General features: G+C 32.8%; 2 protein-coding genes across 2 annotated transcripts; both read left to right on the forward strand.

Annotated features, from left to right (window-relative positions):
- Positions 1 to 865: 865 nt before the first annotated feature.
- Positions 866 to 5,468, forward strand: LOC132755039 (uncharacterized protein K02A2.6-like). Its single transcript, XM_060745824.1, has 3 exons — positions 866 to 4,169; positions 4,577 to 4,660; positions 5,364 to 5,468. The coding sequence occupies exon 1, from the start codon at positions 986 to 988 to the stop codon at positions 3,542 to 3,544; it is 2,559 nt and encodes an 852-aa protein (XP_060601807.1). The 5' UTR covers positions 866 to 985; the 3' UTR covers positions 3,545 to 4,169; positions 4,577 to 4,660; positions 5,364 to 5,468.
- On the forward strand, positions 4,600 to 14,111 carry LOC132755047 (uncharacterized). Its single transcript, XM_060745839.1, has 7 exons — positions 4,600 to 4,660; positions 5,364 to 5,486; positions 5,900 to 5,916; positions 7,737 to 7,917; positions 8,325 to 8,408; positions 9,113 to 9,235; positions 13,721 to 14,111. Exons 1-7 carry the CDS (start codon positions 4,600 to 4,602, stop codon positions 13,843 to 13,845), a joined length of 714 nt encoding a protein of 237 aa, XP_060601822.1. The 3' UTR covers positions 13,846 to 14,111.
- The last annotated feature ends 12,932 nt before the right edge of the window (positions 14,112 to 27,043 follow it).

The raw sequence follows: 27,043 nt of genomic DNA on the forward strand, positions 1-27,043 counted from the left end.
GTGAGAAATTAATAAATGAGGGAGAAAAACTAACTCTAACAAAAGCCGTTCAAATTTCTCAGAATTTCGAATACTGTCAACAGCAAATGGCGACAATGAGCATCGGTGACAGGCAATCACAATATCACACCGGTAATGTAGACGCTATACGGAGAAGACGCCCCGAACAGCCTACACACCAACGGAGAGAATACGCACCTCTTCCTGTGAAGCAATGTGGAAATTGTGGACAAAAACATGATTTGAGAGACAGAACTGTTTGTCCCGCATATGGAAAAACTTGCTTAAAGTGTAAAAAATTGAATCATTTCAAGAAAACGTGTCGCGCTAAAACTAGAGTGCATGACATTGAACAAAGTTATTTTAATGGTTTAAGTGCTGTGGGACCATGTGATACTCATTTTGAGGAGAGATCACAATACTTCATTGATACGGTAAGCGCTTCATTTTCACCACACAAAACTCCAGACCGTGCTTTTGTTTCCCTCCAAATCGGCCCAGAAAAGCTGCGCTTAACATTCAAAATTGATACCGGAAGCGCATTAAACATAATCTCGCGCCAAATCTATAATCAGCTCAGACTGAATTTCCCACTTGAACCCCCGGACAGTAAACTTACTTCATATTCAGGGGATCTCATTAAAGTTCAGGGAAAGGTCACGTTGCAGTGCACCTATAGAGAAACTAAAATCAATACAACTTTCTATGTAGTAGACACTTCCGCCCCATCTCTTATAGGTTTAAAGTCAAGCCTCGACCTAGGTTTATTAAACCTTACCTACTCAGTAGATAAATCGCCAGTACATAATATTGAGCTCATGACCAAACAAATAGTTATGTCTGACTATGGGGACTTATTCAAAGGTATTGGTAAACTTCCCGGTAAATGTAAATTACATGTAAAAGAAACTGCGGTTCCTACAGGTAACCCCCTCGCAAAGTACCAGAGGCACTGAAAAACAGGCTTAAACAAGAACTTTCACGTATGGAAAGTGATAAAATAATTGTCAAGGTTACAGAACCCACAGACTGGGTAAATTCTATCGTGGTTGTTGAAAAACCAAAAACTGGCCAACTTAGAATATGTATAGATCCGAAAGCGTTAAATGACGCAATCTGCAGGCCCCATTATCCGATGCCTACACTGGAAGATGTGACGGCTAATCTCACAGGTGCGTCACACTTCAGTATACTTGACATCACTCATGCATATTGGAGTGTAGAATTAGAGAAAGAATCGTCAATGTTGACAACTTTCTCGACGCCATTTGGCAGATATCGCTACTTAAGGCTGCCATTTGGCATATCTTCATCTGGCGACATTTTTCAACAAAAGGTATACGAAATATTTCAAGGTCTGCCAGGCGTTCACGCTATTGTTGACGACATACTTATTTGTGGTCGCACAAAAGAAGAGCATAACGCAAACTTGCGTAACACCCTTGATCGCGCACGGGAGGTAGGAATTAGGTTTAACCCTGATAAATGCATCATAGGTGTTCCTGAAGTTCAATTTTTCGGACACATTATCTCAACCCAAGGCTTAAAGCCCGACCCAAGCAAAATCGAAGCCATCACGAGGCTTGAAATCCCAAACACACGTGCTAAGCTTGAAACGTTTCTAGGGATGGTCAATTATATGGCAAAATTCGCGCCAAACTTGGCTGAGGTCACTTCCCCTCTGCGTAGCCTCATGCAAAAGGATGTTGAGTTCACATGGGAAAATTCCCACACTCAAGCATTTCAGGAGGTCAAAAATATCATTACGAATGCCCCAGTTCTTGGTTACTTCGACCCAGACAAACAACTTGTCCTTGAGTGCGACTCGAGCCAGAATGGAACTGGTTGTTGTCTCATGCAAGGAGGCAGACCAATTGCATACGCATCAAAAAGTTTCACTAATACTGAAAAAATGTATGCGCAAATTGAGAAAGAAATGTTAGCCATTGTTTTTGGCTGTAAGCGATTCCATCAATTTACATATGGAAGACCCATAATTGTTAAAAGCGATCATAAACCGATCGAGTCAATTATGAAAAAACCCCTTTCGGCGGCCCCTCCTAGACTTCAGAGAATGCTGCTGCAGTTACAAAAGTACAAAGTAACTGTAGAGCATGTTAGCGGTAAGAATATACCGGTCAGCGATTTTTTATCGCGACATTCACTACCTGAAACAATGCCTACATTGATTGAAGGTCTCGATCTGCATGTACATTCAATTACGAAACAGTTGTTCGTTACTGATAGACGTTTAGATATCATTAGGCAAGCTATTACGCAAGACAAATCCATGCAGATATTGAAACAAACTATACTAGCAGGCTGGCCTGAAATGAGGTCACAGTGCATCCCAGAAATAACCGAATTCTGGAATCACCGGGACGAATTATCAGTGGAAGATTCCTTGATATTTCGTGGTCAAAAGGTCATAATACCACATAACCTTCGCCAGGAAATGCTGACGCAGGTTCACACAGGTCACTTAGGCGTTACCAAAACTATTGAACGCGCGAAAGATAACATGTTTTGGCCAGGAATGGCAAAACAAATCACAGATTATGTTTTAAAATGTCCTATCTGCTTAAAACATAGAGATTCAAATGCGAAAGAGCCGTTGCTCCCGCATGAATTTCCAAGCCGACCCTTTGAAAAAATAGGGACTGATATTTTCCAGTTTGATGGAAAGCAATATCTTGTCACAATCGATTATTACAGTCGATTTTTTGAAATAGACTTATTACCTGATACAAGGTCAGGCACAGTTATCCAAAAACTGAGAGTACATATGTCGCGTTATGGTATATGCGATATATTAATCAGTGACAATGGACCTCAATTTTCCTCGCAAGAATTTGAAGATTTCACGCGCGAGTGGAAATTTGAGCATAAAACATCTTCTCCATATTTTCCAAGATCAAATGGTATGGCAGAGAAAGCTGTTTCAATTGCTAAAAGGTTACTTACTAAAGCAAAAGAAAGTGGTCACAACCCGTATACAGCTTTGCTCGAATACAGAAATACCCCCCTCGACTGTGGTTTTACACCAGCGCAGTTACTTATGGGTCGTAGAACTAAGTCAATTCTCCCAATCACACCCAAACTGTTACAACCTAAAACCATATCTTCTTCCCTCGTCATAAAAAATAACGATAGGTCAAAGTTTACGCAAAAGAAAAATCACGACAAAAACGCCAAGCCCCTATGCCCCCTTTATGTAAATGACTCTGTTAGAATACGTTCAGGAAAAATTTGGGAACCAGCCAAAATCATCAATAAACATGATGAAAGGTCATATTCCGTTGTTACACAAGATGGAACTGTATATCGTCGTAACAGGCAACATCTTTTGAAAACAGAGGAAAATTTCTCACACTTTGACCCCATGCAACTCAATATTTTTGCTGATCCTGTTATAAGTAAAGAGCAAACATGTGTAAACAATCAAGATCAGATTAACCCCAATACTGAAGGCCCTTATATAACACGGTCAGGGAGAGTGGTGAAAAGCAATCAGCGCTATTCAAGTAGTCAGTGGGTGAAATAAACATCATAAACATATCATTTTACCTTTCACACCACTTGTTGTACTCTAATCAAAACAAATTATTATTTTGATATGTACTATAATTTTTTATAGATTTTATTCATTTCTGAACATACAATGTTTCATCTATATTTAATTTTCTGAATGAAAAAGTGCTAGTTGTTTTACACCTTATTACAATTATGAATTGATTTCTGATAATAAAAGAATATTATTTTTTTTAATACTTAAAGAAGGGAGATGTAGTATGTTTACCATACTGTTATCTTGAAACAGACTATAGCTAGTCTATACATGTAACCTGGCTGGAATTATCCGTCAGTCGTTGACCAGCTACACTTGTAGTAAGATCGCTTGATCATATCTTTATATTACTAGTCTTGTAAATAAACTGTATATATATGTATATCGGACTTTGTTATTATACTTGACTTTATTATATAGTTACAACGATACAACAGTCAGGATGATGAATTATCATTTTTTCCATGTTTGCCGAAGTACAGGTCCAGGGGTCGGTTCCAAAAAGATGCATCGCAAGTGAAGAACAAGGTACATTGCACCAAGAAGTATGCTGGACATCCTAGCCTTTTACCAGGGGTCTTCACTATCTTCTGTCCTCATGGTGAGTAATCTATATATATAGTTACCTTGTTATTGTTGTTGGTTTAAATGCTTTTGATGTTAAAATTCAAGACTGAAATATATATAGTATAATAAGTACTTTAAATAGTCACCCACAGACACTAAATCAAGAAACTACCACCCTTCTATACTGATACATCTTTGTTGATTTGATTTATACTAGATTTTGGGATGAACTGGTATTTGTCTGAATATCTTCACTAATACAGTATCATTGATGGTGTCTTGTTTCTAGTATTCTTTAAATAATATACTTGGCTCATTGTTTGTATGGGACAACAGTCTGTTCAAGTCCCATTCATCACTGTTACATGTAATTTTCACATAATGACAGTGCTCTGCTTTTAACCATTTGCAGAGGAAAACTGTGCTTTCTTACTTCTTCAGGTATATACTATGGTTTTCAAGTAATGGCTTCAAATGAGTCTCCAAATGTACCATTTACTATTCTGAGGACTAGATTCAAACGTGGTGAGTGCAGATATTATATACATACTTTTTCTAAGATACAGTTACTGTATCAAATGACCCTATGTCATCAACAACAATTAAAGAATGAGAATTGACTTTTTTGTCCCCTGTTTGTCTCTGCATGTGTCAGTAACAAGCTGACTGGAGACTGAAGCTGAAACTATGTCAGTTTGTAAGTTGTCTATAACGTAAAAATGGATATATCTTATAATGGAAAGCTCATTACATAAGAAATATATAACTATATAACCTTATAAAGCATAATTTTAGAATAACTGCCAAAATTGTTTTTTACAAAAAAAAGTGTCTCAGAAGCAAAAGTGATAAAGTATTTGGTACAATCTGAAACATCATAAATCGATATATATGGCATTAAGGGGATAACATTTTCCAAGAAACATATAGATTTTACCACTAATCTGATAATAAGAATTAGATATGTCAGGGATCTATGCATAATGACAATCTTCAATTGTATAGAAACAAAAAATAATTCTGTTTCTACACTACTATTTAGTGTTGTATTAATGCGGTGGCATAGTTTTTATCACAAATGCAATCTTGTTTTGCCTTATTTTGCAGATAAAAATAAGTTTGCTGCTAAATTCTTTTTTTAGGTGTATAACCAATGTAAACACCAAAATTATGCCCTATCATACAATTACCAATTATGCAACTTTTGTGTTTTTACTTTTAATTTCAGCCCCAAGACAAGTTATATATGACAATGCATGCAAGCTGCATGAGTATTGTCTTAACAGAGATCCACTGTTCTTTAAAGAAACAGAATTTTATATTGACCGACTGCATTTGGATAACCATACTAGTAAGTTAAATGTAATTATATTAAATTGAAGGATAAAAAGGTTAATGTAGCATTTTTCCAGCGTTAACATTTGCAAAAGCTTATATTGCATTGAAAGCCCAATCATGTGAAAAAGGCCTCTTTCAATGATTTTGAGCTCAGTCGTACATAATATATGGAGAGCTGTCCTACTCGCTCAGGCGTCGGCGTCCATGTCTGCGTCCAGATTTCAGATTCAAGTTTTGGTGCAGTGAAATATTTTTCACTATTAACTTTTTCATTTCTTAAGGTATCAACTTCAAACTTCAAATATATGTTCCTTATCATTAACCACATGCTATGTGACAAGGTTCTTAACTCTAGCACAAATATTGCAAGAATTATCTTCTTCATGAACTTTTTTAATTGAAAAATGTTACTTTTTAATATAATAGCTTCTTTAGTTTTGGAGGTATCCACCTCAAATTTCAAATACATATTTATTATCATCAATTACATCTTATGTGACAAGGTTCATAACTCTTGAAGCAATATTTTTAGATTTCTCTCCATTTGAACTATGGATTTTTAAAGAAATATTTTAACTTCTTTACTTTTTAGCTCACCTGTCACAAAGTGACAGGGTGAGCTTTTGTGATCGCTTTTCGTCCGTCCGTCCGTCGTCCGTCCGTACACTTTTACTTAAAATGACATCTCCTCATAAACCACTAAGCCAATTTCATCCAAACTTCACAGGAATGTTCCTTTGGTGGTCACCTTTAAAAATTGTTCAAAGAATTTAATTCCATGCAGAACTCTGGTTGCCATGGCAACCGAAAAAAAAACTTAAAAAATTTTCTTTTAAAAAACCCTAAGAGCTAGAGCTTAGATATTTGACATGAAACATCTTCTAATAAGTGTCTACCAAGTTTTTTCAAATAAAAGCCCTGGGATCAAAATTGGCCCCGCCCCAGGGGGTCTTTGATTTTACCTATATGCATATAGTAAAAACTTAAAAAATCTTCTTTTAAAGAACCCAAAGAGCTAGAGCTAAGATATTTAGCATGAAACATCTTCTAATGAGTGTCTACCAAGTTTGTTCAAATAAAAGCCCTGGGGTTAAAATTGTCCCCGCCCCAGGGGTCTTTGATTTTCCCTATATGCATATAGTAAAAACTTAAAAAATCTTCTTTTAAAGAACTCAAAGAGCTAGAGCTAAGTGGAAATTTGAGCATAAAACATCTTCTCCATATTTTCCAAGATCAAATGGTATGGCAGAGAAAGCTGTTTCAATTGCTAAAAGGTTACTTACTAAAGCAAAAGAAAGTGGTCACAACCCGTATACAGCTTTGCTCGAATACAGAAATACCCCCCTCGACTGTGGACTGAATCACTCCCAAACTGTTACAACCTAAAACCATATCTTCTTCCCTCGTCATAAAAAATAATGATAGGTCAAAGATTACGCAAAAGAAAAATCACGACAAAAACGCCAAGCCCCTATGCCCCCTTTATGTAAATGACTCCGTGAGAATTCGTTCAGGAAAAATTTGGGAACCAGCCAAAATCATCAATAAACATGATGAAAGGTCATATTCCGTTGTTACGCAAGATGGAACTGTTTATCGTCGTAACAGGCAACATCTTTTGAAAACAGAGGAAAATTTCTCACACTTTGACCCAATGCAACTCAATATTTTTGCTGATCCTGATATAAGTAAAGAGCAAACATGTGTAAACAATCAAGATCAGATTAACCGCAATACTGAAGGCCCTTATATAACACGGTCAGGGAGAGTGGTGAAAAGCAATCAGCGCTATTCAAGTAGTCAGTGGGTGAAATAAACATCATAAACATATGATTTTACCTTTCACACCACTTGTTGTACTCTTATCAAAACAAATTATAATTTTGATATGTACTATAATTTTTTATAGATTTTATTCATTTCTGAACATACAATGTTTCATCTATATTTAATTTTCTGAATGAAAAAGTGCTACTTGTTTTACACCTTATTGCAATTATGAATTGATTTCTGATAATAAAAGAATATTATTTTTTTTTAATACTTAAAGAAGGGAGATGTAGTATGTTTACCATACTGTTATCTTGAAACAGACTATAGCTAGTCTATACATGTAACCTGGCTGGAATTATCCGTCAGTCGTTGACCAGCTACACTTGTAGTAAGATCGCTTGATCATATCTTTATATTACTAGTCTTGTAAATAAACTGTATATATATGTATATCGGACTTTGTTATTATATACTTGACTTTATTATATAGTTACAACGATACAACAGTCAGGATGATGAATTATCATTTTTTCCATGTTTGCCGAAGTACAGGTCCAGGGGTCGGTTCCAAAAAGATGCATCGCAAGTGAAGAACAAGGTACATTGCACCAAGAAGTATGCTGGACATCCTAGCCTTTTACCAGGGGTCTTCACTATCTTCTGTCCTCATGGTGAGTAATCTATATATATAGTTACCTTGTTATTGTTGTTGGTTTAAATGCTTTTGATGTTAAAATTCAAGACTGAAATATATATAGTATAATAAGTACTTTAAATAGTCACCCACAGACACTAAATCAAGAAACTACCACCCTTCTATACTGATACATCTTTGTTGATTTGATTTATACTAGATTTTGGGATGAACTGGTATTTGTCTGAATATCTTCACTAATACAGTATCATTGATGGTGTCTTGTTTCTAGTATTCTTTAAATAATATACTTGGCTCATTGTTTGTATGGGACAACAGTCTGTTCAAGTCCCATTCATCACTGTTACATGTAATTTTCACATAATGACAGTGCTCTGCTTTTAACCATTTGCAGAGGAAAACTGTGCTTTCTTACTTCTTCAGGTATATACTATGGTTTTCAAGTAATGGCTTCAAATGAGTCTCCAAATGTACCATTTACTATTCTGAGGACTAGATTCAAACGTGGTGAGTGCAGATATTATATACATACTTTTTCTAAGATACAGTTACTGTATCAAATGACCCTATGTCATCAACAACAATTAAAGAATGAGAATTGACTTTTTTTGTCCCCTGTTTGTCTCTGCATGTGTCAGTAACAAGCTGACTGGAGACTGAAGCTGAAACTATGTCAGTTTGTAAGTTGTCTATAACGTAAAAATGGATATATCTTATAATGGAAAGCTCATTACATAAGAAATATATAACTATATAACCTTATAAAGCATAATTTTAGAATAACTGCCAAAATTGTTTTTTACAAAAAAAAGTGTCTCAGAAGCAAAAGTGATAAAGTATTTGGTACAATCTGAAACATCATAAATCGATATATATGGCATTAAGGGGATAAACATTTTCCAAGAAACATATAGATTTTACCACTAATCTGATAATAAGAATTAGATATGTCAGGGATCTATGCATAATGACAATCTTCAATTGTATAGAAACAAAAAATAATTCTGTTTCTACACTACTATTTAGTGTTGTATTAATGCGGTGGCATAGTTTTTATCACAAATGCAATCTTGTTTTGCCTTATTTTGCAGATAAAAATAAGTTTGCTGCTAAATTCTTTTTTAGGTGTATAACCAATGTAAACACCAAAATTATGCCCTATCATACAATTACCAATTATGCAACTTTTGTGTTTTTACTTTTAATTTCAGCCCCAAGACAAGTTATATATGACAATGCATGCAAGCTGCATGAGTATTGTCTTAACAGAGATCCACTGTTCTTTAAAGAAACAGAATTTTATATTGACCGACTGCATTTGGATAACCATACTAGTAAGTTAAATGTAATTATATTAAATTGAAGGATAAAAAGGTTAATGTAGCATTTTTCCAGCGTTATCATTTGCAAAAGCTTATATTGCATTGAAAGCCCAATCATGTGAAAAAGGCCTCTTTCAATGATTTTGAGCTCAGTCGTACATAATATATGGAGAGCTGTCCTACTCGCTCAGGCGTCGGCGTCCATGTCTGCGTCAGATTTCAGATTCAAGTTTTGGTGCAGTGAAATATTTTTCACTATTAACTTTTTTCATTTCTTAAGGTATCAACTTCAAACTTCAAATATATGTTCCTTATCATTAACCACATGCTATGTGACAAGGTTCTTAACTCTAGCACAAATATTGCAAGAATTATCTTCTTCATGAACTTTTTTTAATTGAAAAATGTTACTTTTTAATATAATAGCTTCTTTAGTTTTGGAGGTATCCACCTCAAATTTCAAATACATATTTATTATCATCAATTACATCTTATGTGACAAGGTTCATAACTCTTGAAGCAATATTTTTAGATTTCTCTCCATTTGAACTATGGATTTTTTAAAGAAATATTTTAACTTCTTTACTTTTTAGCTCACCTGTCACAAAGTGACAGGGTGAGCTTTTGTGATCGCTTTTCGTCCGTCCGTCCGTCGTCCGTCCGTACACTTTTACTTAAAATGACATCTCCTCATAAACCACTAAGCCAATTTCATCCAAACTTCACAGGAATGTTCCTTGGTGGTCACCTTTAAAAAATTGTTCAAAGAATTTAATTCCATGCAGAACTCTGGTTGCCATGGCAACCGAAAAAAAAACTTAAAAAATTTTCTTTTAAAAAACCCTAAGAGCTAGAGCTTAGATATTTGACATGAAACATCTTCTAATAAGTGTCTACCAAGTTTTTTCAAATAAAAGCCCTGGGATCAAAATTGGCCCCGCCCCAGGGGGTCTTTGATTTTACCTATATGCATATAGTAAAAACTTAAAAAATCTTCTTTTAAAGAACCCAAAGAGCTAGAGCTAAGATATTTAGCATGAAACATCTTCTAATGAGTGTCTACCAAGTTTGTTCAAATAAAAGCCCTGGGGTTAAAATTGTCCCCGCCCCAGGGGTCTTTGATTTTCCCTATATGCATATAGTAAAAACTTAAAAAATCTTCTTTTAAAGAACTCAAAGAGCTAGAGCTAAGATCTTTAGCATGAAACATGTTCTAATGGGTGCTACAAAGTTTGTTCAAATAAAAGCCCTGGGGTCAAAATTGGCCCCGCCCCGGGGGTCGTTGATTTTCCTTATATGTGTATAGCAAAAACTTAAAAATCTTCTTTGAAAAAACCAAATAGCTAGAGCTTAGATATATTAGCATGAAACGTCTTCTAGTGAGTGTCTACCAAGTTTGTTCAAATAAAAGCCCTGGGGTCAAAATTGGCCCCGCCCCAGGAGCTCATTGATTTTCCCTATATGCATATAGTAAAAACTTAAAAAATCTTCTTTTAAAGAACTCAAAGAGCTAGAGCTAAGATCTTTAGCATGAAACATGCTCTAATGGGTGTCTACAAAGTTTGTTCAAATAAAAGCCCTGGGGTCAAAATTGGTCCCGCCACGGGGGTCATTGATTTTCCTTATATGTGTTTAGACAAAAACTTAAAAAATCTACTTTGAAACAAACCAAATAGCTAGAGCTAAGATATTAAGCATGAAACATCTTCTAGTGAGTGTCTACCAAGTTTGTTCAAATAAAAGCCCTGGGGTCAAAATTGGCCCCGCCCCAGGGGGTCATTGATTTTCCCTATATGCATATAGTAAAAACTTAAAAAAGTCTTTTTTTAAAGAACTCAAAGAGCTAGAGCTAAGATCTTAAGCATGAAACATGTTCAAATGGGTGTCTACAAAGTTTGTTCAAATAAAAGCCCTGGGGTCAAAATTGGCCCCGCCACGGGGGTCATTGATTTTCCTTATATGTGTATAGCAAAAACTTTAAAAATCTTCTTTGAAAAAAAAAACAAATAGCTAGAGCTTAGATATTAAGCATGAAACATCTTCTAGTGAGTGTCTACCAAGTTTGTTCAAAAAAAAGCCCTGGGGTCAAAATTGGCCCGCCCCAGGGGGTCTTTGATTTTACCTATATGCATATAGTAAAAACTTAAAAAATCTTCTTTTAAAGAACTCAAAGAGCTAGAGCTAAGATATGTAGCATGAAACATCTTCTAACGGGTGTCTACAAAGTTTGTTCAAATAAAAGCCCTGGGGTCAAAATTGGCCCACCGCCACGGGGGTCATTGATTTTCCTTATATGTGTATAGCAAAAACTTAAAAAATCTTCTTTGAAAAAAAAAACAAATAGCTAGAGCTAAGATATTAAGCATGAAACATCTTCTAGTGAGTGTCTACCAAGTTAGTTTAAATAAAAGCCCAAGGGTCAAAATTGGCCCCGCCCCAGGGGGTCATTGATTTTCCCTATATGCATATAGTAAAAACTTAAAAAATCTTCTTTTAAAGAACTCAAAGAGCTAGAGCTAAGATCTTTAGCATGAAACATGTTCAAATGGGTGTCTACAAAGTTTGTTCAAATAAAAGCCCTGGGGTCAAAATTGGCCCCGCCACGGGGGTCATTGATTTTCCTAATATGTGTATAGCAAAAATTTAAAAAATCTTCTTTGAAAAAAACCAAATAGCTAGAGCTTAGATATTAAGCATGAAACATCTGCTAGTGAATGTCTACCAAGTTTGTTCAAATAAAAGCCCTGGGGTCAAAATTGGCCCGCCCGAGGGGGTCTTTGATTTTCCCTATATGCATATAGTAAAAACTTAAAAAATCTTCTTTTAAAGAACCCAAAGAGCTAGAGCTTAGATATTTAGCATGAAACATCTTCTAATGAGTGTCTACCAAGTTTGTTCAAATAAAAGCCCAAGGGTCAAAATTGGCCCCGCCCCAGGGGGTCATTGATTTTCCCTATATGCATATAGTTAAAACTTAAAAAATCTTCTTTTAAAGAACTCAAAGAGCTTTAGCATGAAACATGTTCTAATGGGTGTCTACCAAGTTTGTTCAAATAAAAGCCCTGGGGTCAAAATTGGCCCCGCCCCGGGGGTCATTGATTTTCCTTATATGTGTATAGCAAAAACTTAAAAATCTTCTTTGAAAAAACCCAAATAGCTGGAGTTTAGATATTAAGCATGAAACATCTTTAAGTGAGTGTCTATAAAGTTTGTTCAAATAAAAGCCCTGGGGTCAAAATTGGACCCGCCCCGGGTGTCATTGATTTTCCTTATATGTGTATAGCAAAAACTTAAAAATCTTCTTTGAAAAAACCCAAATAGCTAGAGTTTAGATATTAAGCATGAAACATCTTCTAGTAAGTGTCTACAAAGTTTGTTCAAATGAAAGCCCTGGGGTCAAAACTGGCCCGCCCCAGGGGTGTCATTGATTAAAAAACACAATGAGCTAGAGCTTAGATGTTTAGCATGAAACATCCTCTTATTGGTGTCTACCAAGTTTGTTCAAATAAAAGCCCTTGGATTAAAATTGGCCCTGCCGGGGGGGGGGGGCAGGTTGGAGGTGGGGGGTAGATCGTTGTTTTTCATTATATGTGTGTAGTAAAAACTTAACATCGTGAAACATCTTCTAATGGGTGTCCTCCAAGTTTGTTCAAATAAAAGTCCTGGGGTTTAAACTGGCCCCGCTGCGGGTGCCTTTATACAGGTGAGCGACCTCAGGGCCATCATGGCCCTCTTGTTAAGGTATCTACTTCAAATATATAATTTTTTTTACTCTTAACACACAGTATGTTGGTAACAAGGTTTCAAATCTACGCGTGACTCATTTCCAGAATATCCCCCTTGAACTTGGGAATTAATGTAAACAAATGTTATTTTTTTTGCTATAACTCAATACATGATTATACATAATTGATTTTCTTTCATAGATTTGCCTTCCTTACTGCGTCCAGTATTTCATTAGAGGAGCTTCGCTGTCTCCTGTGACAGCTCTTCTTTAAATGGACTTCAAGTTGACCAGAAAGACTTTGACCTTCACTCATAAATGTCCTTGACCTCAAATTATTGAAATGTTCACGTTTTTGTTGTAACTGACTATAATTTTAATATAAATGAAAGAATTGAATGCATTTTATAACAGAACATTCTTTAGGATAAAACCTTTATGTCTTTTATGACCTTGAAGGTTAAATTATTGATAATTGAAATTTAATTTTTGTAAATTGTTACAATTTTGTTATTAATGTACAGATTTTATTTAAAATTATATCAAACAAGATTTGCAACCCAACAAACATCTTGAATATTTTAAATATGACATTAATCCTAAATTAACCCTTACTGTCAAGGTCAAATAAATGAATGCTTTTAAAATAAGTTAAAATAAAGCGTCGCCCCTGCCCGGCAATTTAAATAATGCTAATGAAATTCACTTACGCTAGATCCTGTCTCTGCTCGATTGTCACTGCATCTTAATTATCGTAATTCCTTATTTTACAGGTTGCAGCTATGGATATAACTTGTCTATGTATCCAGAACTTGAGAAGCTCAACAGCCAGTGCAATGAACAAGCTAATACTGGACTTAAAAGAATAAAAGACCAACTTTCCTATATGACAGCCTGAAACTTTATGACCCATTGTGCATTTTATTTAAGACACCAAAACATTTGCAAATTGAAATCTATTTAATGCTTATTCAGGTATGGTTAATCCATTGCCTATAAATGAGTCATTTTATACAAAGATAAAGACCAGTGAGAAGAACTGCAGTGTCTAAGAACCAAAGCCATATTCCTACTTTTGGAGATATACTTATCTTCCTTGATATCATTTTATGATGCTTGTTACACTTTTGCTTGTACAATTTTTTCTAGCTCGAATTCTCTCATTTATGACTTTGGATCTCATTGGATAGAACTGCAATGCTAACAAACATTAACACAGCCTTGTCTAATTTTGGAGTTATTGCCCTTAGTTCATTTTTACACTTTGACCACCATAGACATGTAAGTCTCAATATCGTATGTGCCTTGTTAATGTATGTCTTGGAGCCTTTATTTGGAAGTATTTATATTACAGTAGTATTGTTTTATAAGGGATGCCGTTTACTGGATAGTTGCATGCGTATTTGCTCATTTCTCTGTACCAATAAATATATGCATTGACTACCAAGTGTTGTTGTTGTTGTATAAGTATATATACTATTTTGAAATATCAGTGCCGTCTTCTTGAATGTAAATCTATTAGTTTTTAGCTCGGCTATAGAAGTATATGGAGAGCTGTTCTACTTACCCTGGCGTCGGCGTCAAATTTTAAATAGTTATCGTATCGGTTTCATATTATCCTAAACAGTTCAAGTTTAGCCAAGGCTTTCCAGAAAAGTAATAGCAGTATCTTTAAGAGCATACTATAGACAGTTCTTTTTAAGAATTTAATTTTACGCTTTATATCAATGTTACAAAAATGACGAGCAAAAGTAAGTAAATGAAAACAAGGTTAACAAAATGCTTTTATACACGCGCATCTTTCAAAATAAAAGACATTGTTGCATCAACTAAATCCTTAGCTATTCAAGGGACATAGTTTTTACATATACATGACTTTTATCTTTGGGTTTAGCGTGTGTGTAAACATACTCAAAATTTCAATTTAACAGTTATTGAATGATAAAAATGAATATGCACTGACTGAATAGCAAACACGGGTGACCATGATCAGACAGTACGGGTGTGTAAAAGGTAAAATTTCACAAGAAATACAAACCAAATTATAGTTCAACTATTTTGAAAAGACAAATTGATGTATTCGTTCAGAACAAAAGTCTGGTCTCTTCAGTGACTTTTTACATGAAGAGACCGTGTGCCAAAAAATATAAATTTTCAGTTTACATTTATACCACTATAATGAAAATTACAAAAAAATACGTAAGAAAAACAAACCAAATTATAGTTAGAAGAGACCGTTCGCCGAAAAAGTCACAATAAATTTAAGTCAGTATGATAAAAATATGTTAGAAATACAAACAAAAGAAAATTGAAACTGTTATGGCAAAAGCCAAGTTAATGTTTTTCCTCTTATAATAATTGCAACGATCATATGTTTGAGAGTAAAAATGTCCTTTGTACGTGTTTAATGATGTAAAAATATTACTCGTTCTAACGTGCTTAAAACCAAAATACTAGTATGTCTGATTGATTAGGTGAAGTACTGATATTATAAAAGTACACACATATATTGTCAAAAAGAAAATCGACGTTTTCGTTCGTCTGTATGATGTGATTATCAATCGTTTTTCGTCATAAACAATCTTTATGATACGTTTTAAATAGCCACTAAAAGTATTATAAATTAAATGCAAAAATCTTTGTGACAAGATAAAGGGAAGTATCCTTTGACACGAGCAATATATATTCTGATCCTATTTGTTCATCTGTTTACTGGCCGCGTGTACACATATATATTATTAGTTATAAAAAAATGACAGGTCATATGGTATATGAACGGTTGTTTCGATACATAACCGACAGCTAGACGAATTTATAAAACAGCAAGCATCTTTTATAAGAAAAAAAGTGATATTCCTTCATAAATTTTTAGCAGGCGTGTATACAATACAATAGAACCCTCACGATAATCATGACTTTTTTTTATTTCCTCAGCTGACATTTATGGTGCTTTGAGATTGCTGAACTACAGATTTTACCTTTTCCGGAGTTACCCGATGCAATAATGCTTACTTGTTGTAACCCTTATAGCTGTTGTGTCAACAAACAGTCTGTCTTTCAAGCTTAAGCGAGTTTTACGGCCAACATACCTTTCGTAGTCCCTGCCTTCTTTGTGTCTTCAGTATTCACACCGTAAGATAGTTAGTAGAAGATAAGGTACGGCCCTATTATAATGAATGATACAGATAGTTTTGCGTATTAAACCAGAAACACAAATCCAGGAGTTTCCAATTACATGACATATCTATCATAACCGAGCAGAACCACACTACTTTGATGGTTTTATCCAATTTCAAATGCACCAACTATTTGAAAAGTGAAGCATTTTCTGTGATATAGACAGAACGACACATTTGTGTATAGCAAATCAAATACATCTTGATACTTTCCAATATCACTTCTCATTTCATGGGAAAAAAATTTTTTTACATGTATAAATGATTAAGCTCTAAATTAGCTAAAAAAATTAACACGACCAAAAAAAAAAAAAACGTTTCGTAAAACAAAATTTAAATATTAGCTAAATTATAATACGGTTTTCAATGCATAAATTTAAAATAAATTTTAGAGAATCAATCGCTCTTAAAAAACCCTTGATTTATTTTTGTCATTTTTTCTGCCCAACATATCTTTTTCTTTTAAAATAAGAGCCTTTTCCCGGGGATTTTTCCCGAATGTTTTTGACACAAAAAAGAAACCCCTTTGTTTTACAGATTATCCCTGGACAATTTCAAAGGCAAAAATTTTGATAAAAAGGAAAAGTTTTTCTAATAAATGGACCTTTGCCTACAAAGTTTTTTTGACCCTGTTATGGAGTTATGTACATGCCAAAGTTTAAAATGTAAAAATTAACAAAGGGCAAAAACTCCAAAATTATAATTAAGGTTGCATTATCAAAGACACAAGGCTGACGTTTTTCGCAGCTTTAAAATTCATAAAGAAAGTTTTTTCCACATTAAAAATTTTAAAAATGAAAAAAAACGCAATATTTATAAAATTAAATTTCATTGACACTTGTTTAATTTAGAAAAACGTCGGTAGGTTAATTACCTAATAAAAATTCTTTGGTTTATTGGTCAGGTAAAACCGTAACTTCACGTTCAAAAATTTCTAGCACAAAATTGGTGTATTTTTGTTTTTTTTACGAATTTTGAAAAAAGAATTTTTGGCCAATATTGAATCCCCGAATTTATACCTCACGAAATTGCCGTTTGCCCGGAAAAAAAAGAAAATTATGCCCTCGATTTAAAAAATTGATTTCACAGTTAGAAAGGGCCAGTTAGTTTTTTGAAACTGAAAATTCAAAAACCTTTTATTGAGATTATGTACCACAAATTTTCATGTTAAAATCTCTTAAAATTTATAGAGTGATGTCTCAGACATGACCTTTCCTAAAAGGGAGATAATTCAATTACAGGGCTAACCAGTTATGGTTTTTTGCAATGCATTTTCAACCCAATGAGATCTACGTACAACAGTTTTCATGTTGATATTCCTTATAATTTTAGAGTTTACGTTCTGGAAAAAGTGTAAAAAATGAACAAAAAAGGCAATAACTCCAAAATTAGGCATGGCAGAGTAACGTTTTCTGTGTACTGCACAGCTACCACTGGAATCTATCTACCTACAAAGTTTCATGTTGAATATCTCTAATAGTTTAGAGTTATGTCCAGTACAAAATTTTTTCTAAAAGCAGGATAATTCAAAAAACAGGGGCTGAGAAGAGTTATGATTCTTTTGCACTGCACTTCCACCCGATGAGATCTATCTCACAAAGTTTCATGTTGATAATCTTTTATAATTTTAGAAGTAATGTTCCGGACACAGTTATAAGTGTAAAAATGAACAAAACTCCAAAATTAGGTAATGGCAGAGTTACAGTTCTTGTGCACTGCACTCCCCTTGATGTGCCTCATTCTAACCACTGTGTGAAGTTTAAACAAATTATCTCTTAGGGTGTTTAAGTTATGTTTCGGACAAGACAACGGTCGGACAGGACAGACAGACAAGGCGGCGACTATACGCTCATAAAAATAGTGCATCTCTTCAATTTACAAAAGACCATATTGAAAAAAATCACCCTTTATTTAAAAAATTTAAATAATTTTCCCAACATTTTAAAGTACATTTTTGCCCGATCAAAAGGGGAAATAGTGAGGGGAACAGGAAAAGGGGAAACTCAATTTAACTATGGGATAAATTTTTTAAATTTTTTAAATTTTAAATTCTACAAGGACTTTTTTTTAATTTACCCGAGAAAAAAATTTAAAACATTAAAAAGAATTTTCATATCACGGTTTATTTTATAAAAAAATGGGAGAACATTTTTTTTTCTTGGAAGTTTTTATCTTTCATTTCCAAACGTTTGTCAGTATTTAAAAAAAATATTTGTCAAAACCCCCATTCTAACAGGCCCGTTTTAAAGAAAAAAATAGTAATTCAGGGAATTTTCCAAAGATTAAAATACATTGCAACATTTAAAAAATTTATTACATAACATAACAGTGTTGCTATGTGAATTGGGGCCCAATTAAATTTAAAAGGGCTTTTTAAGCAATTTAAATTTGGGTTTTAGTATTTAAACCCAAAAAAATAGCAATGAAAGAATTAAAAATGAATAAAAATCTTTTTATAAATTAAAGAAAATAATGGTTCTAGACCAAATTTAAATTTTCCATTTTTATACGAGATACTAAACTTTTCAAAAAAAATAGAACTTTTTTTTCCTTTAGGTATTCAAAATCTGGGTTTCAATATTTTTTTTCAACATTTGGGGAAAACCGCTATTTTTTTATAGGTGTTTGTTTAAAAAAAATAATATTTTCAAAGATAAAAATTCATTTTTAAAAATACAATGTTTTAAACATGGCACTAATAAAAAAGAACAGGGATTTACGAAATTTATAATAACCATGTCAAACGTATCAACAACTTCACAAAATGAGTTGAAATAAAATGATAATTACTTTGTGCTTCTTTAGTAGTAACACGGTATGACATAGGAAGATAATGATCCAACAAAGTAAACAATATTTCAATTATCACAGTAAATGCACAATAATAAAATAATAATCAGTCACACTAATAACAAAAAAAACAAAACATCTTAAAACAAGCCTATAAAAAATAATAATAAAATAATCAAAACTAAATTAAAAAAACAACACTTAACAATACACACACAAAGTTATCTATATTTGAAAAGAATTAAAAGGGTTTGTAAAACTACATGTATTTCAAAAAATATTTGTCTTAACATTTTCTACTGTAAAATAAGAATTGAAATTTTCAATCCATCTTTAATATCAATCATTAAGATTCTGAACCTTTCATCTATTAAATATTTGTTTCTTAGAGTCAATTAAGCTATTTCACAGTAGAAATAATAATACTCTTAAAAGAAAACTTTTTGATTAAAAAATTTTTAATATTTTAATTCTATTTTTTTAAAAATTTGATCTGTCACTCCCTTTTTTCAAAAAAAATGCTGTTTAAACTCCCCTTTTAATTCATGACTTTTATTATAAATAAAATTTCAAACAATTTTTAAAAGTAAAATTTTTATGTCTTAAAAACTTTTTTTTTAAAATTTTAAAATTTTTTTTTTTTAAAGCAAAAGTGGGTTATTTTTAATTTTAATTAAATTTCTGTTTAGACTTTTTTTTAAATATATAACAAAAATTTTCATGCACAAATTAAATTTGGGGGGGTTTAAGGGCTTTTTTAAGTCAAAATCCACAAATTGCCCTTTAAAATTTTTGCAATTTTTTAGAATAAACAAACTGGGGCCCCGATTGGTTTCAATGGTTCAGCAACCTTTTGTTTTTCCGGTGTTATAAATATGGGTTTATTAAACCTTTTCCAAAAATCGGGTTTTTGTTTTTTTCTCACTCTTTTAAAATCACCTTTCCAAAAAAGGTTAAAAAGGAAAAAATTTTTGGGAAAAAAGAAAAAGAAAGGACTGATTGAAAAATTATTAAATTGGGGACAAAGAAGGGCTTTGGGAAATGGAAAAATAAAAATGTTGTAAAATAATGGTAAAAAAAATTTCTTTTTGGGTAAAAATGAAAAATTTCCCTTAAAGTTCTAACATTCTTAAAATGAGGAAAAAAGCTTTGACCCCTTTAAAAACAACATAAAAAGTAATGTGGAACGATTTTTTTTTGGTTTTTATACAAATTTAAAATTGTCTTGCAAAATTATCCCCGCCCATCTAATTCTTATTATCGAAAAAGTGGTTTTAAAATTTTGTTAAGCAAAAAAAAGATAGTTAGGGAATTTTTGCATTGAGTTAGTGAATTTTGGGGGTGAAAGGGGCCTTTAAAATTTTATACTTCAAACAAAGGGCAACACGTAAGGGCAAATTTGTAAAAAATTTGGTAGTGTTCAAAATTCCTTTCATCTTAATTTTATGCACTTGGTTTTAAATTTATTTGGGTGTCATCAAAGGCAAAAAGTAGGCAATTTGGGCAAAAAGTTGGTCCCTGGTTCAAAAGCCCAATTTTAAAATTTTTTTAAAATGTGCCAAAGGGCAAAATTTTCATTGGCCCTTTTAAGGGACAAAAAAGTTTTGTTGAGGGAACATTTTGGGCCCCAAAGGGTTTTTCAAAAAATTTTGATAAAAGGTTTTCCACCCAAACGGGGATTTCAAAGTCAAAGTCTAAACTGTAGCTTTTCTATTCAAAAAATTTGTTTTTTTTTGTTTTTTTTTTGTTTTTATTTGTAAAAAACCAACAGGTGAAACGCTATATGCCCCGCTGCAGATTCTGCGGGGGGCATAAAAAAAATTTTATAGACAATAAAGAAGGGGGGTTATATTTGTTTAAATTTCATTCTAAAGAATGAATTCCCCCTTTGGGAAATAGATATTTGGGGAAACAGAAATTTTTCTTTTTTTCTAATATTCTAAAAACTTCTGGTTTCACTATCCAAACTTTCAAAAAAGTATTAAAATTTGATGTCTATTTATTTTCCAAATTGCTTTTTGAAAAATGCTTGCCCCACTATTCATTTAAAAGAAGTTTTTTTGTTTCTATACAAACTAAAATTTGCCTTAAAACAGTTTTGGGTTTTTAAAAATTGGGGCAAAGGTTTTTCAGCTGTGAAATTTAAAGTAATTTTGGGGAATTGTTTTTTTTGGTACAAAAAAATGTGCCTAATTTATTAAAAAAATAGTTTTACTAGATAAAAAAAAATTTTTTAATGAAAAAACGGGGCTTTGGGGAAAATTTTTTGTTTTTTTATTTTTGTGGTTAATTTTGGTTTAAAAATGACTCTTTTAAGGAAAATGTTCCCGGAAATGATTTGCAAAACCTTTAAAAAAGAAAAAAGGTTAAATTTTTATAAAAAATCTTCTTACATGGACCTAGGAAATTTTAGTTTCCTTTCCCTTCTGTGGCTTTGCCCCCATACAAAATGTTCTAGGGTTTTCGGTAAAAGTTTGTGCAATTTCCCGTAAAAAGGGAGGTGATGATTTTTAAAATTTGGGAAATGGGAAATAAAAATTGCATACATTTGTTTAAAAAAAAAAATTTTTTAAGGAAAAAACTTTTTCATGGGAAATTATTTTTGGGTTAAAAAGGTGTACGTTTTAAAATTTTTAAAAATGTGGTTCTTTTTAAAGGGTATTTTTTAAGTTGGTTCCCCCTTTAAAAAAAGTTTTTTAAGGGGAAATTTTTAAATTCAAAAGAAGCTTTTCAAATGCTTTAAGATTTGAAATTTTTACATTAAAATTTTGGGGATAAGGTTTGGTAGATCTCCAATCAAAGTGTATTTGAGCTAAACTTTAAATTTAAATGTTAAAAATCAAAAAATGTTAAATCGTTTTTTTTGGTTCAAAGGCTTTTTGCCCTAAATTATAAAATCCTTTTAAAAAAATTTTTTGGTGTCCCCTTTTGGTAGAAATTTTAAGGGTTAAAAAGGGAAAAAAAAACTTTCTTAAAAAGAAGTTATATGAGTTTTTTAGACCCTTTAAACACCCCCAATTTGGGTCAGTCTTTTCAGAGTCCTTTTTTAAAAAAATTAAAGACCCTGCAAAAAATGGTAAATGTGGAATTTTTTTTCTATAAATTATAAAATTTAAATTTTGTTTTTTTTTCTAAAAAAACATGTTTTTTTTAAACCCTTTTTATCGGCCCTTTTCCCTTTTTTCCGTACAAACCCCAAAACCAAATTTTCCCCGGGTTTGTTTTTGGGTTGAAAGTTTAGGAAATGTTTAAAAATTGGTTTTCCCCATTCAAACCCAGTATTGGGGTTTTTTTTAAGGCATTAGCCCATAACCCCCCAAAGCCCAAATTTTCTTTATGTGAAAATGGCCCCGGGTTTAAAAACGCTGGACCCAAAGATTTATTCTGGTATCTGAAAGGAAAATTTTGTAAGGGTTTTGTAGTTTAAAACTTTAGAAAACATTTATGGTTTGGAGTTTTTTTACCAAAAAAATTTCCCACCTGAAAAACTCCCACTAAAATGGTTATTTTTTCATTTTAAATAAATTTAAAAAAACAGTTTCAAAATTTCTTTAATCCGCAAAAATTTTTTGAACATTTAAAATTTCTTTATATTGTTTCTTAAAATTTCTTGGGTTTTTTGGTTTGGGCCCCCCTTTAAAAGTGCAGGGGTTACATCAGTTTAAAGGGGGGGTAAGCGCTCTTAAAAAATTTGGGGGCATTCTCCTTTAATTCGTGTCTGTATTTTGGGTTTTAAAAAATGGGCCTGGATGAAGGGGGCTTTAAAAAAGAAAAAAAGGTTATTTTTTTTTCTTTGATGTTCAAATTTTTTTTTTTAAATTTAAATCCCTATTTTTTATTCATGTTTTAGAAATTTGCAAAAATCCCCCCCTTTTAAAACCCCTACGGTAAAAAAATCTTTTTTTTAATTTAAAAGGGTCTTTGTGTTTTTTTGTGTTTGTAAAAAAGAAATTTTAAAAAAAATAAGGAAATGTTTTTGAAAAATTTAAATTTTTCTTTTAAGGTTTTAAGGGGGAAAATTTTTGAACCCTTAAAAATTTTAAAAAAAACCAATTTTCATTTGGAAACCCTTTAAAAAAATCAGCTGGTCCTTTTTAAAACCCCCCCGTTATTTTACATTTTGTTTTTTGGTTTTAACTGTCAGTTAATTAAAACCATGTTTTATTCAGATGGCAACATTTTCAAGTTATTATCAAGAAAACTTAAGAAATTCACCATATTTTCAGAAAGATATAACAATAAACATACTTCCATCCTTGTTAGGGCGATTTTACCATCTCCAAACAATTCCTGTCTCAGCAGCAACTCTAGCTGCTCAACTGTCAACTCATTTATCTGTTGAACTTCAGTTGAACTAGGGCGACCCATTCGACCACTGAATCTTTATATTCTTCGAGGGATCTGTAAAAAATAACCAGCTTTGTACTAGTGCAAGTCTTGTACATATAAACTGACCTGTTATTGATGCTTCTGTAAATATCTTAACTTTACAACTTATTAGTAAATGTTCTTAGACCAAAATCTATTCATTAAAATATTTCTAGTTTGCAATCATCACATTGTTTTAAAGGACATAAGTTGGTATGAATATAGTTATTTTCAAATAATAATAATTTTAATGTTCAATGATAAAAAATTGAAACGATCATTTCTAAAGATTTTACTTTAAATAGTTATTCTTGCTCAAGCAGCCCATAAATGAACTAGGACTCTGTGTGTCGCCTTGTGAACAGTATATTTGTTATACTACATCACTTAAGCATTTTCTTCTTAAATGTAGGTTATTTATAAACGCTGCTTAAGGGCAATAACTATAAAATTAAGAAGTGCAGAGTACCAGTTCTTGTGCACTGCACTTCTTCTAAATGAGATCTATCATCCTAGCTTGAATCCATAGCTTTTATAGTTGAAGAGAAATGGCTCAGACAAAATTAAAGTATGAAAATAAATAAAGGGCAATAACTCAAAAACCATGGAGTACCTGTTTTTGTGCACTCGCATCATCTCGATGAAGTTTCATGTCCAAAGCTTTTATAGTTTAGGAGAAATGGCCCAGACAAAAATAAAGTATGAAAATAAAAAAAATAAGAAGTGCAGAGTACCGGTTCTTGCACTTCTTCTTTATGAGATCTATCATTCTATGAAGTTTCAAGTAAATAGATTTCATTGTTTAGGAAAAATGGCCCGAACAAAAATAAAGTATTAAAATTAACAAAGGGCAATAACTCAGAAAATAAGAAAAACAGAGTGCCAGTTCTTGTGTACTGCACTTCTTCTTAATAAGATATATCATCTTATGAAATTTCAAGCCCATAGCTTTTATAAATTATGAGAAATGGCCCGGACAAAAATAAAGTATGAAAATCAACAAAGGGCAATAATTCAAAAAATAAGATATGCAGAGTACCAGTTCTCTGCACTGTACTTCTTCTTAGTGAGATCTATCATCCTATGAAGTTTCAAGTCCATAGCTTTTATAGTTGAAAATAAATGGCCTGGACAAAATTAAAGTATGAAAATTAACTAAGGGCAATAACTCAAAATTAAGAAGCGCAGAGTACCGGCCCTTGTGCAATGCACTTAAGGTTATTAAAAGAAGCATGCATATCAAGTTTGAAGTCAATCCGACTTATAGTGACTGAGTTATGCTCCAGACAAGCTTTAGGGGACGCCGACAACGCGGCCGACAAAAGTAACCCCTATATGTCGCCTATTCAAGGCGCCACAAAAACCAACATTTTAATGTAGATCTGAACTCAACTTACATATTTGGAAAATGGCAAGATGTCTTCAACCATCCGTGCAGCTGACAGAAGACGCAATGTCATTGCCATTTCTTCATTGCCATATATAACTGTGGAAACTGTATTAAAAATGCAGTTTCCATAAGCTGTGGCTCCCAGAACTATCCTTTCTCAAATAGTCATCGGTATAAAGTCCTTATACCTATGAATGAAAGTGGTGCAGTCAATTTACTCAAGAGAAATGGACCCATTAAAATTAATCAAATAAAAAACTGTGTATATTATGAAATATATTAATCTTACATACTGCCGGTGCAGACGGGATATCTAGCTCGAGGGTAACTGTTTAAGGCGGTTACGAGGCTCTGTCGAGTTTACGCTAAACAGTTACCCGAGAGCTAGATATTCCCGTCTGCACCGACAGCCGGTGCTTGATTCTTTTTCTTGCATATTACATACCAATTATTTTAAGAACAGAAACTATGAAAACTGATATTCTAATTACACACTTCCTTCTTATAGTAGCAAATGCACTTACAACTTCATTCATATGGCATCCTTAGAACGCAATATTCATTCATAAAATGCGCGCCACAATGAAATCATTTAAAGCACGCAACTTCATGGGAGGGGGTGTAAGACACTAGCACTGGTTTCTAGCACTGGTGTAAACGGTAGATAATCCTATCTGATATGCAAGAATATAACTGTCTTACTTGCCAAAAACTTAATTGCCAAAGGCATGGAGAATAAGACAATAAATTATATCTGACTTTCTCAATGAAACATACCAAGTATCAGATTGTATCACTGAAATAATTATGTTAATTAAGTCATTTCACCTTATATCCTAAACATATGAACTAATCACTACTTATTTCCAAGTAAAGTGTTAAATAACAAACAGTAAAAAAATATACCTATTGTCTGTCTCCAACAAGGGTTTGCTTTGCCATGTAGTTGCCAAGGTGGTCTCTGGCTTGAGAAATACAGACAGGATGGTGTCTGCCAGCCCCCATAAATGCTCCCAGCTTCTAATTTTGTTCATGATCAGCAATGATCTCTACAAGGCAATAAAAAGCACATTTTTAAGCATAAATTATTCCAAACTGTTTAATCATTGTGATGTACATTACAGTTGAAACTCAATGTTAAAATCTTCAATAAATTCAGTAAATGAATGAATTCAGTTTAATACAATTGTCATCAATAAAACTGTGTCTCCTGCAGTTCTGTCTCCATTGCCATTAATCACAATTTGGTATACCTGTGATGACAGATATTTTTGTTGTTGAAAATAGCATGAAATTGAGTTTGAGTTTTAGTAGGTCATCAGCACCAAGCAATAATGCAATGAATAACAGATTTAATATTCATAAAAAAAACTAGGTTGAAAACATTCCAGTCATATACCGGTGGATCTTTATTTTAACTTAACTTTTCTTTCACACAAAAACAAATGACCTATTACAATAAATGTCTCAATTTTTTCTGGAGTTGTTTCAATAACTAAACATCAAAAAGGTTTTTATACACAAAAATTGGATTTAGCTAATATACTTTGTATGTATCTTTGTCACTTACATCAGTATTTTCCAGGAGTTTTATCTCCTGTCTTGTCTGATGAAGTCCTTCTAAATCAATCTATAAAAAACATCAACGCAGCTGTCATAGTTGTACTAGAAGATCTGTATATTATCAAAAACTTTTTATGTACTCCGGCCATAAGCAATTGCTTTATCAGAAAAAAACTAGAAATGTGTCATCATGCCACGGATGCCCCCGCATGCAGCCAAAATTTCAGATGTTATAATATTTAGTTCCAAATTTGTTTGCACAAATTATTTGTTTCATTTTAAGTTCAAAGCCCTTAAAAGTTTTCAATGTTAACACAAACCATTTTCATACAATGTTCAAGGCACTGAATTTATTCAGTCTTAACCTTTTGAAAATAGCATATTGCATATTTGTAGTCAAAATAATGGCTACATACATTTCCACAAAAGTATGAGTGCTGAAACTGAAAGTTCAAAATTTTTCCAACATTCAGGAAAGATAAGTTTGACCAAAATCATTCAACCACGACCAAATTCAAACTTAAACTGCTTATTCCTAAGATGTATCTATATTATTTTCAAAGTGAAAGGGACATTACTCTGCCAAAAAATCATCGAACCATCACCAAATTCCAACTTGACCTGCCCATTCCTTAGACATATCCATATGTCAAATTTGAGTTGAATATGTAACACTGTTGGGTAGATAATGAACAGAAACTGTAAATTTCATATTATTTTCAAAGTGAAAGGGGCATTACTCTGCCAAAAATCATTGAACCATGACCAAATTTGAACTTGACCTGCGCAATTTTTTAATGTATTCATAT

The sequence above is a fragment of the Ruditapes philippinarum genome, unplaced genomic scaffold (assembly GCF_026571515.1).
Source record: "Ruditapes philippinarum isolate M1 unplaced genomic scaffold, ASM2657151v2 ctg4367_1_1_1_1, whole genome shotgun sequence".
In the NCBI taxonomy this organism is placed as follows: Eukaryota; Metazoa; Mollusca; class Bivalvia; order Venerida; family Veneridae; genus Ruditapes; species Ruditapes philippinarum.